This window comes from Cucurbita moschata, unplaced genomic scaffold (genome assembly GCF_002738365.1).
Source record: "Cucurbita moschata cultivar Rifu unplaced genomic scaffold, Cmos_1.0 Cmo_Scf00028, whole genome shotgun sequence".
NCBI classification, from domain to species: domain Eukaryota; kingdom Viridiplantae; phylum Streptophyta; class Magnoliopsida; order Cucurbitales; family Cucurbitaceae; genus Cucurbita; species Cucurbita moschata.
Window position 1 is genome coordinate 2,301,394 of NW_019268544.1, and position 13,301 is coordinate 2,314,694.

The 13,301-nt window shown below is 38.0% G+C and overlaps 2 protein-coding genes across 3 annotated transcripts; both read left to right on the top strand.

The window, feature by feature from the left end:
* Window positions 1–3,284: 3,284 nt before the first annotated feature.
* Window positions 3,285–8,032, top strand: LOC111463612 (AP2-like ethylene-responsive transcription factor ANT). 2 transcript variants are annotated; one of them, XM_023107629.1, is made up of 9 exons: window positions 3,285–4,989; window positions 5,110–5,728; window positions 5,822–5,904; window positions 6,068–6,076; window positions 6,170–6,258; window positions 6,374–6,447; window positions 6,553–6,630; window positions 6,735–6,811; window positions 7,158–8,032. In XM_023107629.1, exons 1-9 carry the CDS (start codon window positions 4,722–4,724, stop codon window positions 7,781–7,783), a joined length of 1,923 nt encoding a protein of 640 aa, XP_022963397.1. In that variant the 5' UTR covers window positions 3,285–4,721; the 3' UTR covers window positions 7,784–8,032. The 2 variants fall into 2 exon arrangements, with proteins under 2 accessions (XP_022963397.1, XP_022963398.1); XM_023107630.1 differs by having other exon boundaries at window positions 3,316–4,989; window positions 6,553–6,603.
* Window positions 8,033–11,647: 3,615 nt separating this feature from the next.
* On the top strand, window positions 11,648–13,193 carry LOC111463151 (inactive LRR receptor-like serine/threonine-protein kinase BIR2). Its single transcript, XM_023106986.1, has one exon. It carries the CDS (start codon window positions 12,071–12,073, stop codon window positions 12,881–12,883), a length of 813 nt encoding a protein of 270 aa, XP_022962754.1. The 5' UTR covers window positions 11,648–12,070; the 3' UTR covers window positions 12,884–13,193.
* The last annotated feature ends 108 nt before the right edge of the window (window positions 13,194–13,301 follow it).

A 13,301-nucleotide genomic window follows, 5' to 3' on the forward strand; every position in this document is an offset into this window, starting at 1 on the left:
TTTTTTTTTTTTTTTTTTTTTTTTTTTTTTTTTTTTTTTTTTTTTTTTTTTTTTGACAATTTAGTGAAATTATTCAAAAGTATGAGATTTAGACTTAAAATCACGCTTAAATATTGGTTTCAGAAAGCACCGCCAAATGGGCAAAGGCCCCAACCTAATGAAAAACAGGGCAAAGGAGTTGCGGCTACGGGAGACAGATGGCGACCCTTGATGACAAATACCCTCCGCCGTTTGTTGATTTGATGTTCAGATCGGATCAGATGCTCGAGAAATGTTAGAACCAAGAACAACGTACGCGCAAGACAAACGGCTGGGGATGCACTCGCTATAAAAGAGTACATTATCGCACACCAACTGTTTGATTTATGTTCCGAGTTAGTTCTAATCTCCTGTTTAGTAGAGGAATTTGGTAGTTTTAAGGAGGAACTGTTTGGAGCCTGTTAAGAAATGATAAACTTGATACAGTTTTGATTATTGTACATGAACCCATTTGCAAAGCTGCAGGATTGATAGGGGACACACTCTCCTTTTAGGTACGACTTAAGAGAAATATGTATAAGAAAGAGAAGTAATAAAGGGAGTGTGTGTAGGCTGGATTCCATGTCGTGGTGTTAAAGCACTCTGTAGCTGTCTCTTTCTGTAAATTTTGTAAGTCAAACAATATCTTAGAACCCTTCAATAGTCCAGGAGGAAAATATGATAAATAAACAAACACTCGTTTAAAAGTCACAGTCGAGGTGCTGTTTTAATCTTAAGAATTAGACAAAGTTAAAAGAGAAAAGAAGGAAAAATCAATTCGTAATGGATGTGAAAGGCATATCTTTTGTTTTGTTCGTCTAGGATAGGAGAGGTGCGAGTTTGGATTCTTCCTTAAAAGAACCCAATCAAACGCCAAAGCTAATTAAAAAAAAATTCTTCTTTTGGGCCTTCTCTCTAACCAGACTTTCTCTGGTTTCAAGCTGTCTGATGGCATAGGGATCCTAAGAAAGAAAGGAAGGGCGTTTTAGTGATTCCTCTGTAGACTGTTTAAGTGCTAGCATTAAGCTTTAATCTCTGGGTATGGGTCTCTGATTGCTTTACAGCTCTGTCTTTGCGGATTTTTCTTCTTCTTTTGGATGGTAAAAAGAAAATCTTCCCCGGCAATAAAACAACACTATTAAGCTATGACTACAAGATTTTCCACAGTAGATCCTAAACTTTTGTTTTCTCAAACCTCAAAATAAGGCGATGGAGTATTCATTTCTTATGGTCAAAAAAACTATGTTGAGTCACCAAAGATCCCATAAAGAAAGAATCTAAAATTTGAATGGGACATGACATGCCTTACTTAGTTCTAGCAGAAAGAGAGAGAGAGAGAGGTGGACGGAATGGTAAAGCAAGTTAAAGAGAGAAATGGGGTTGAGAATGGCAGGAGATGGCATTGGTTTGATGGAGGTAGGCCATTAAGTTTTGAGAAAAAAAACTCTTTCTCTCACTAAAAAAGGCAAAGTGGGCAGAGAACTTTAATCCCCATGCAAACAGTAGTGTGTACCACACACACAGTTATGTGGTCGCTCTCGGTTCGGTTGCTATCCACAATTTACTTTTTCTGTTGACATCTGTGCATCTCTGTAATCTTTGCTTTAGATTTTGTTTTAGATTGCATTTTCTGCGCTTACAAGAATTTCATTTAATATACCCTCACAGTGTTTAGATTTAGAAGGAATTTTAGGGCCCTACTACGCCTATACTCTTTAGCTAACCTCTGCACTAAATGCCCCTTCATTTCTAGTATGGACTTTGATGTTCTAAATGCCAGGAATAGAATAGAGGGCTTTTCTTTAGGATCAAACTGAGGGGCCGCTCATTTTGAACCCTGTGATTTGACATGTTATCACAATATTTGATGTTCCTTTAGCAATGAAATGCTATTGGTATTAGATCTATTGTGGGGGAAGGAGGCGAATGATGAATTTTCTCATCATTGCTGCAATCAAAAGGAGAGGTTTCTCTCTTTAATATAATTTCCCAGATTCAAAAACTCCAAAAAGGAGAAATAAATAACCCCACTTTTCTTTAGAAAACCTAATGATGCCCTCTTGAAAATCTGTCTCTAAGAACTTAGTCATGCAAAATTACATGCAAAAATATGGTGAAATATATTTTCAAGACGGATGGGATGGAGACTTCAAAAGGGACCCGGAATGGGAATTGCAATCATGAAAAATTGGACTCTAAAACTCCATTTTTCCAAGTTGGTTTGCTGATATATGCTTATGACAGTTTGTTGCCAATTTTGCTTTTTTAGTGTTTCATTTTCCTAAAGATTAATTAAATTTGCCTATCAACGATTTTTTTGTTTGATAGATCGATAATGGACTTAATTTTACAATCATACCCCCTTTGAAAGCCAAAATATCATTTTAAATACCAAAATTTGCTATTGCCTTTTAAGTGTTCTCAGAAACAGGTATCGAACAAGCTGTTTTAAAAAAGAAATGTTTGAAGACAAAACCAGTATGAAATCCGGCTAAAAAAAAACAGTTCTCAAAAATTACTTTATGTTTTTGGAATTTAGCAAACATTTCATAAGGATTCATAAAAATTGAAAAGAACAGAAAAATCTAGTAAATGGTCCTAATTCTTTTAAAGAGGAATAACATCTAAAAGTAAAATGGATATCAAATTGAAAACAGTAGCATAGAAGAAAAAATTGGCAGCTCTCAAGATGTTAGAACCATGGTGGGGAAGGAGAATAATTGTGAATGCTTGCCGGTCTTGTAGCCACCAAACGAAGCACTTGTAATTTGCTCAATAATTGAAAACCCTGTGTTTAATTAGATGCAGCTAAGAACACTCATGTGCTGAATTAGATTTTGAAGTTTCTGTGTGTCACTGTGCTGGTATTTGTCAAGAAGTGGAGTTGGCAGCTTTCAGAGGCTTGATACGAGACAAATGCAGAAGATCCCACAACTGTTCCTTTTTATTCTAATAAATCTTGACCATCTTCTTTCTTGCCTTTAGATTAATTTTCACCCCCCTAGTGTTAACTTTTGGTAGAAAAAGAGAGGTGAATGAATATACATGGAAAAGATTCGGATTGAGATGTTTATTTGTGCTACTTATTAGTCAAAAAGAAAATAAGAGTAGAAAGAAAACAGTAGCAATTACTAGTGATTTGATGGCAGCCTCATCATAGTCCCGTTCCCATATGATTTTGAAGTGGGGTAACACAGACAAGTAAGGATTGCATCTCTCTGTTGATAAGAAACATTTTAGTTAAGAGTTCAAATATAAAACTATGGGTGTTTTGAGTTTTGACTCCAAGTAGTTCATATATCTTACCATACATTTTTAAAAAAAAAATTATGAATCAAATGCTTTCTAGTTTCTGTGCTGTGATTTAGGATTTGAATTTTGAAGTCTAGTAGATTTGTTGAGCGGGCAATATTTATAAGCATGCGCTGATTCTGATAAAAGAAAAGAAAAAAAAGAACAAGAAAAAAGCTGCAGAGAACTCTTAAAACGCATTCCCACCAAGAGCTCAATGGCTAAGGAGGAAGATTCCCTGTTGTCCCAATTGGCATGAAAAAGTGTTGTTTAGTTGGGTGGCTAATGGCTGTCTCCATAGTCGGCCATTGCACAACTCATTCAACGAGGTGGCGTTTTGACAAAAGGGGCCTCTTTACACTTTTTTCCCCCCTCCTTCTGAAGCAGTAAGCAGGCACCGAATAAAGAGACTGTAACATGGGGTGGGATTAGCTCACACGAAGAGGCAAAGGCAAAGGCCTAAAGACTAAACAGCAGGGTTTTTGAAGTCAAAGGATGAGCATTGAGCAATTGAGTAGATAGGGAGAAACGGCGCCGTATGCGGCGAGCTTTTCTTATTTTTCTTGTTATTATTTTTTTGTGACGGTAGCTGGCATATACCTATAAGCCATGAGGCTGTTTGGGATGCGTAGGTCCATGCAGTACAGAAGCTGCTCAATGTATGAAGTGACTAAAGGGACAGTTTGTCTTCCGTATGTGTAATCTTATTCAAGGTCCTCAGAGACCTCATCAGACCATTTAATCAAAAACCAGAACACATTAATACGGTGGAACCCACTTCATCAGTGCCCACTATTAGTCAATAATTTTTCAAGGGTACTTGACTTTGCTTCCTTTGACTTATCAGAAGGGGTGGGGTGCCCTTCGTGTCGAAGAAGATTACACAGAGAGCAATGAAGGGTATCCTTCTCTCTTGAGTCGTGTTGTTGTAGTTAGTATGCATAGGACGAAAGATTTGCATGTTTATATAAATCTATAAAAGCCTCAGCAAAACCATGCCTTAAATCCAATTGCATAGAAGGAGCAATTAAGAAAAGAGAGGGGTAGGTGAGAGAGCGTAAGGTAAAGCAAAAGGATGGTCTTTCTCATACACAGATCCCTATAGAAATGCACCAAAGCATGCCCCCCAACTCTCATTCTATTTGCTCGATTTAAAGCCCCTTGCTTTCTTCTTCATTTTTCAAACTGAGAGCGGGTTGTTCTTGTTTTATTATTGTATGACGGGTTGGACATATTTCTCTCTACTGCTAGCCAACAGACAAAATATATTTAGTCTCTAAGTGGGGGTGAACCAAGGATTTGTTGGGGTCGTTAGTTTTTTTTTTTCTTCCAATCATTGAGACTTGCTCTATAATTTAGAGCATATTGGGTTGAAAAGAGAGTTAGATTGAACTGAAGGTAGGGGGAATTCCATGAATAATGTTAATGGCAACAACTGTAACTGGTTAGGTTTCTCTGTGTCCCCTAACGTTAACATGGAGCTTTCTTCTTCCTCTGCTGCTGCTGCCTCCCCTTCAGTTCCTGCAAATCTTTTTCACTCCCCATCTCAGTATAACTATGGCATTTACTATGGAGTTGATGGAGAACATGGTGGTTTTTATTCACCATTGTCTGTCATGCCTCTCAAGTCTGATGGTTCAATTTGTTCAATGGAAGCTCTCAGCAGGCAGCACCCAGAAGGTTAGTTTATGACCCAGAATTTACTCTGTGCTAGAGTTTTGTTTTTAGAAAAATTATCAATATTGTTTTAGCTGATCTTATTTTCTTATTTTGTTTTATTGTTCACTTTTGGATTTGAAGCGGTGAGTAGCTCTACTCCAAAACTAGAGGATTTCTTTGGTGGTGCTACTATGGGGTCCCATCACTATGAAAGCAATGCCAGGGAAGCTATTGCTCTCAGCTTAGACAGTATATTTTGCCATCAAAACCCAACTCATGAGCCCAACAACCAACCCTATGCACATTTTTCATCCTTAAGAAGCCGTGAAGTGATGCTTCAAGACTCGAAGGTAATTCTGCCCGATGGGTGCAATCTGCAGCAGCAGCACCCAACAGTGGCAGAGAATGAGATTTCTGGTATGAAGAATTGGGCTGTTCCTAGGGGCTATGCTGCCACTGACAATAGTTCCTTCGAACAGAAGATGGTGAGTTTCATGAGTGAAAATGGTGGTGAATCTGGTCCCATTAATGCCATGGCTTATGGAGATTTACAGTCATTGAGCTTGTCCATGACTATGAGTCCCAGCTCTCAATCAAGCTGTGTCACAGCCACACAGCATGTCTCACCTGCCATGGGTGACTGTTCTGCCATGGATTCAAAGAAAAGAATCCATGAGAAGTTGGATCAGAAGCAAATTGTTCATAGGAAGTCTTTAGATACCTTTGGTCAGAGAACCTCACAGTATAGAGGGGTTACAAGGTTCACTTCAGATTTTTTTATTTGTTTTGTTTTGCTTTGTCTTACTTTTCTCCATCTTCATTCCATGATTTAATGCTTCATTATGTCAATCAGGCACAGATGGACGGGTAGGTATGAAGCACATTTATGGGACAACAGTTGCAAGAAAGAAGGTCAAAGCAGGAAGGGAAGGCAAGGTAAAAAAAAAAAAAAAAAAAAAAATTGTGCTTCTATTTCTCCCATGGAGCAATATTTTGTTGTTTCTTTTTGTTCTTGCTAAAATCATAACTACTCAATCTTTGTTTTCGGTTTTTTTTTGGTGGTCTGTAATCGCCATTGGACTCAAATGATGGTTTTCAGTGTACCTTGGTAAGCATTCAGAATCTCGACTGATTGATTATTGGTCAAGTTTTTCCCTCATTTAATGATTAATCAAGTGGTTCCAAAAATTGGTTTTTTTAGGAGGTTATGATATGGAAGAGAAAGCCGCTAGAGCTTATGATCTTGCTGCACTCAAGTACTGGGGACCCTCCACCCACATTAACTTTCCTGTAATGCCTCTTTTCTCATAAATCTAATATTAAATTTCTAGAACTTCTCTTGCTAATTTAAGATTTCTTTTTTAATTCCCATGCTTTACTCAAAGTGATTCCTTGTTCTAAGCAGTTGGAAAACTATCAGAAAGAATTAGAGGAAATGAAAAACATGAGTAGGCAGGAATATGTTGCTCATCTGAGAAGGCAAGCACATTTTTACCATGAGTATCAACTGTCAACGGCATATTCGTTCTACTTTATTTGGTTTTAAACTTTGAGTATAAAATTTGTAAATTGATTATCTCTCAGGAGAAGCAGCGGATTCTCGAGGGGGGCCTCGATTTACAGAGGCGTAACAAGGTCTAATAAGTCTCAACTCAAAGCTTTGTAATATTTTCATGATCTTGATCATTTTGCTTTTGGCTTTATGCGACTTTTTTCAGTGAATCTCTGTCTGAAGTTTCTCTGTTCCTATTTGTATTATTTTGCAGACATCATCAACATGGAAGATGGCAGGCTCGGATAGGCCGAGTTGCTGGTAACAAAGATCTGTATCTTGGGACATTCAGTGAGTGCTATACTTTTTTTTGTTTTTCCTGTTAATATTTTGATTGAATAGTTTGAATTTTGTTTCCTGTGTTTGCATCTTGTTAAAGCTGTCATGAATAATTCATATCCTAGGAAAAATTATCTTTCTTGCTTTGGAAATGGTCGGGCTCACATTGTAAAACCAACCCTTCAGAAAACTATAAGGCTGTGTTTGAATCGCTTTGTAATTCTTTATTAATCCCTTTTCTGAAAAAGAGCAAAGATGCTGTTTTACAGATGCATCCTGCAGTACATCTCTGACTTTGGTTTTTAATTCTTGGTTAGAAGAAAAGTTTTGTAAAGCCACTGTTGTTTGAAACTGTTAGGTACTCAAGAGGAAGCGGCCGAGGCCTACGACATAGCAGCCATAAAATTTCGAGGAATGAATGCAGTTACTAACTTTGATATCACAAGGTATGACGTTGAGCGGATCATCGCTAGCAACACGCTTCTTAGTGGCGATGTAGCTAAAAGAAAGCAGCAGCCGGATTTTAATAATGAATCTCTTAGTGAAAGCCCTCCTACTCACAACAGCAATGCAGAGGCCTCTATGCCTTTGCCCTCACAGAGTAGTCAAAGTGAATCAGACTGGAAGATGGCTCTCTATCAGTCATCCCAGCAGCAGCTCATTCCAAAGCCTCGGTTGTTGTCTGCAATAACCGATGATGGTTCACAGCTAGGAGTCGAAGACTCGGCCAAAATGATGGGAGCTCATTTCTCCAATGCATCTTCAATGGTGACCAGCTGCAGCTTGAGCAGCTCAAGGGAGGAGAGTCCAGACAAGACAAGCCTTTCAATGGTTTTCGGAATGCCTCAACCGACATCTAGGCCGTTCGCTGCCCCAGCTAGTAATATGAACTCCTCCTCCTCCTGGATTGCATCTGCCCAACAGTTGAGGGCAGCCAATTGTATGAGCCAGTTGCCAGTTTTTGCTGGGTGGACTGATACTTAAAAAAGTAAAAAAGGAAGTCATTGATATTTCCTGATATGGCTCCTTCCATGTTAAAGAACTAAGAACTTCAACACTCCCAACCAAAACCATCCTTATCAGTTGAAAGTTTTTGTGAGAAAAATTCTGTAAGATGAGGAATAGTTCAAACAGTAGACGATTGAAGTTCAAATTGGAATCTGTTTATTATTATTATTATTATTATTATTTCTTTTTTTCTTTGTTTTGTTATGAAACCATAATTGAGATCCAGCTTTATTGGTGTTTCTGAAGTACAAAAATGAACTGTGGATGAAGGAAGGGTGTGGCCCAGCAAGACATGAGCGCTGCTGATGGATCAGCTCAGCTCAGCTCAGATGAGTGGTGACCTCCTTTTGCTTTTAAAAGCCTTTGACCACAAAACAAAGATCCTTTAGCCATCTTCATCCATAACATCATCATTACTGATTCCCTCTCAACCTTTCTTTTCTGCAAAGCGACAGACATTCCTTCCATAATCCAAAGAGAAAATTAAAATATAAATAAAAATAAAGGAATTTCTTTTTCATTTTTTTTTTTTTAAATTGTGGGAAATTAGACACAACCGTACCCGGACCTAACATATGTTTGGTTACAGACATGTTGGCCCATAATTGACAGAAAATTGTCTGATTTCTTTAGAAAAGAACATGCGTCGTGTAACATGCTACAATTTGTCCGATGGATTTCTTTTTCTCCACACTTACCCACTCACTATTCAATCATGTTCTGAGTTGTTTTTTATTATTACCACCAATCTAAATTTCCATCCTCTCCACGTACCCTTCACACGTGGGGACTCATTTTTCATAATAAAATCATAATTTCTCCCTCTTCCTTTTTTCTTGGTTTTGAACTTCTTTTTACCAAACAAGGAAAATAAAAAAGGGACTGTTTTTCTTTAAATGGGCGTTGTTTTCCTGCTGGAGAGTTGAGAAAATTAGCATTTTTTTTTCTTTGGCACAAAAAGGGGATGCTTGAGTTGAAAAAACTCCAAATGAAGGGAATTTGGATTCCATTTGAGATTTGGTACAGATTTTTCGTTTCCTTTTTTGTTTGGGATTGAAAAAGCTTCTTTGGATTTTGATTCATTTCTCTTTACACTTTAAAAGCTTGAAACTTGGTGTATGGAATAAACCGACATACACGTGAGTTTGGAGGTTGAAATTTTGATCATTTAAGTAATGTTTTAATTATTTATTATTATTTAGGAAATAAAAAAATAAATGTGTTCTTTGACAATTATGTTAAATCTGACCAAGTGTAAAAGGTAGAAAGAAAAAAAAAAGAATTTTTATTTTGAAATAAAAATATCAACTTTGAGTGATAAAATCTTTGAAACGTACTTGTTGTATTGGGCTCAAATGGTAATAGTACCATAATTGGGCTTGAAATTGAGATGCCTGGCCCAATTGAAATTAGAAGAAGAAGAAGAAGGGGGAAAGGGACGTTAAAATAAATGAAGGTGGATATTGTTGTGTTGTCGTCAGGGACAGTGGACAGCCTTGGTCACTTACGTTGTACGTGCGCTTGTCCTTCCCCCCACCCTCCTTCACTGTCTTGTCGTGGACTATGGTCAAACGTCTTTGTTTTCTTTTCGTCGCAATTCAATTATCAGCGTTGTAATTCTAGAGAGAAACCATATGTGTTTTATTAAAATTGATTTTGGGTGGTACTGAAATTGACAAGAAGAAACAGTGAGTTTAGGGTGGTGGTAGGAAGGGGCAGGCAGGCAATGGGGGGCCTTGTCGAGGACAGTGGAGGCCTCACTTTCAAGGGTATCACTCGGTCGACGGGTGATCCCAACGCCCAACAGTGTGTCGCTGTGTTGCCACTTACCACTCACGTTGCCCACCACCATCTTCACTTCAGACAAACCACACTCTCCCTTTCTCCACTTGCGTTTTTGTACTTTAAATATAAATTCTCGTAATTTTTTTTTTAATTTTTTCAAAATGTCTTATATTAAATAAAATATATTTTATTTATAAACTCATAATCTTCTCCTTCCTTAGCGAACGTGGAACTCCTCTCCACCATCTTCAATAATTTCTTTTATATACATAGATGGGTTGATACAATCATATAAAGATTGAGTTCGATTAAAAAATGTTATATTGGCTAGACTTTTGTACGAGTATCTTATATTTTAGAAATAAAGCAACTTGGGAAGGAATCCCATCCCTTGACTGCCTTTTTAAATAAACCCTATAAAAATTAAATTTTTAAAAAATGTGACTCAAAAGGCTATCCTTTTCAAAGAGGACCAACAACACCACTTCTACCACCACCCCAAACCCCTCTGTCGTTTTCCCCCTTTCAAATATTTACTCTATAAAATATAAAATAGTGACTCGATTGATTTTCAAATAAAATCTTCGTGCTCAAATCACCTAGTTTAGCAATAAAACGTTGAGGCAAAATTACTTACTTGCTAGCATAGTTAAATAAGTAACGAGCAAACCGAGCTAAAGATCTTGATAGTTGGACATAAAATTTATTGATGATAATAATAAGCATGTATTAAGCTACGTGTGCAAGAAAATAATTAATGCAGAGAATACTTCGAATTCACTAAAGGTTTACTTGGTTAAATACTTTTAATTTTGTTTTTCAATTTTATATATATATTTACTTTGAAATATTAAACATTAAATTTGTAATTTGATTGGGGAAGTAAAGTAAATTTTGGAATTGTTTATTTTTCTAAAAGCTAAAGAAAGTCACGGTACTGTGATTAATCAATTGAAGGTGGATGTGTTATTTAAATTTCACGTAATAAATCAGAAAAAAGAATGTTTTAGAATTTAAATATTGTTAGATAGTAACGCCAGGAGAAAAAAATTGTCGAGGACACGTGGGTCTATTTCATTTATCAATGTTTTGTTTATTTATTCTCCCTCTCTCGTACAACCCGTGATCGGGATTTGGGGATCGGGGGCTCATGCGCGCACCTTGCTTACGTGTCGCTTTGTAATTGGCGGGAATGGAAAATAAGTCATTCCAGTTGGTGTGACACGTGGACCCACGGCCCCATTTGCTTGACGGGAAATTAAGGGATTTTTAAGGACAACCTAGGATTATATTATGTTTTTATCTATATGTCTGTTGGCTAAGATTTAAACAATTGAACTAATTTTAATAACAATGGAGCCTCATGTAAAATTTGCCTCAATTATTGCACAACACAATTGAACAAAACTCAAAAAATTGTCGTTTTTCTCTTAAGTCATATTAATTTTGTACTTTAAAACATAGTTTGATTCTCAATTAATGTCTGTTTGGTATAAATTTTAAAAATAGAAAATGATTCTAAAGGGAGTTACGGAATTAAATTTTGACTTGTAATGAGAGGGAATATCAATTGCTATAATTAATTAGAAGAAATTGATTGGGAAGGACGAAAGCATAGTACGAAGGTGAAGAGGTTTTAGAATGAGTTGTCACTTGCTTTATTCAACACCAAACTGCTCAACATCATTGACAAACAAACTCCGGTGCCGAGTTCACATTTCACGAGTCTCGAGCAAATTGTGAGCAGGTCGTATGCGATAATTACAATTGGTAGCCAGGTTCACCACCATACTATCAAATCATATCAAACTCACACAACCTATAATTTCCCTCATACCCACCACACATGCTCAGTAATTATGAATTATAAGACAATTTAATAATTTCTTAAGCATTTTTAAAGTTTTAATTATTTTTTTAACCATTAATAATTTATTATTACATTATTCATAAGCAATAATAATGGAGACTGGGGAGTTGAGTTTTGTAGTGTGTGTGGGGGGTAAAGTGGCGAAAATACCCTTTCGAGTGGTCGCTATCCTCGGCTTCACATGCGCAGTGGCCGCCCCCACAAAGGCCCAGACCCCACTCCGCCCCTTTCTCTCGTCTAAAATACACTCCAGAGTCAGCAGCTTTCTCAGTTTCTGCCCTCCTTCTTCCTCGCCTGCTCCGGCTGCCACCACGCCACCCCTTCCTTCTTCACACCTACCATCGAACCCTCTCTCTCTGTGTCTCTTGCCCTTTTCGAATAGAGCCATCGCGTCGCCCTAATTCTGAAGCCTTTTGCGTCTCTATAGCCCACATCCTTTCATTTATTTCCTCTTCAAGAACCATAATCCTCTGTTGTTTACTAGACCAGGCATTTTCATTTGGGTCTCAATCCTTCTTTCTTTGTATTATTTCCTAATCGAATCAGAGTTTTCTGAACTCTAATTGATTGCGAGTTTGTTGGCTTCCTCCTCTCCTCTGCCTCTCACTATGGTTGGTTGGACACTGTTGATCTTCGGCTTGTGGGCTTCCGCCGCTCTCCCTTTGTCGTCTTCAGATCCCAACGACGAGGCTTGTCTCACTAATCTAAGCCAATCTTTAGAAGACCCAACTAACTCTCTCCACAACTGGACCAAATCCAACCTCGCCAACCCTTGCAATGGCTTCAACTCTTACATTCATGGCGCCACTTGCAACAGTGGCCGTATTTACAAGCTTTCCCTCAATAATCTCTCCCTCCGCGGCTCTATTTCCCCTTTTCTTGCTAACTGCACCAATTTACAAGCCCTCGACCTCTCCTCCAATTTTCTCACAGGCCCCATCCCTTCCGACCTTCAATATCTCGTTAATCTCGCTGTTCTCAACCTCTCTGCCAATCGCCTCACTGACCAGATCCCTCAGGAGCTCGCATTTTGTGCTTATTTGAATGTTATTGATCTCCACGATAATTTGCTTACTGGCCAGATACCTCAACGATTGGGTCTTCTCGTTAGGCTCTCCACTTTCGACGTATCTAACAATCGTCTCTCCGGACCAATCCCCTCCACTCTCGGCAATCGAAGCGGCAATTCGCCTAAATTTAACGCCTCCTCCTTCGTTGGCAACAAGGATCTCTACGGCTTCCCTTTGGCGCCAATGAAGAACAAGGGGCTTTCCATTATAGCCATTGTTGGAATCGGTTTAGGGAGTGGACTTGTCAGCTTGGTGTTGAGCTTCACCGCCGTTTGTATTTGGTTGAAAATTACTGAACGGAAGATGGTGGTTGAAGAAGGGAAAATTAGTCATCTCATGCCTGATTATTGATCTTAATCACCCATCAGAGATTATTAAGCTATCAGCCGTTCTTGATAAATTTTCTGTTCAGGAATATACCATTTCCCCCCTTTTCGAACCAGTAATGGTCTACTCCTTTTCTTTTCCTTTTTTTTTATTGGGAGATGCTGCCTCGATTTGATTCATCATCGGAGAGGATCTTTTTTTATTTTTTTCAATTTTTTTGCCCCTCTCTCCTAATTTCTTCCCAAAACAATCAACAATGTATAAACCCCACTGGTTATAATCGAGTTATCGCTCTCAATTATTATTACACATTTTGAAGCCCAAAATTGTCTGCAAATCTCTCACTCACTCAAAAACACACAGACAAAGAGTGCCTCTGTTCTTCACTAGTTCTGCACCTGTCTGTGTGCCAATTTGTCTTGGTCAAATTTGTTGTTTTTAT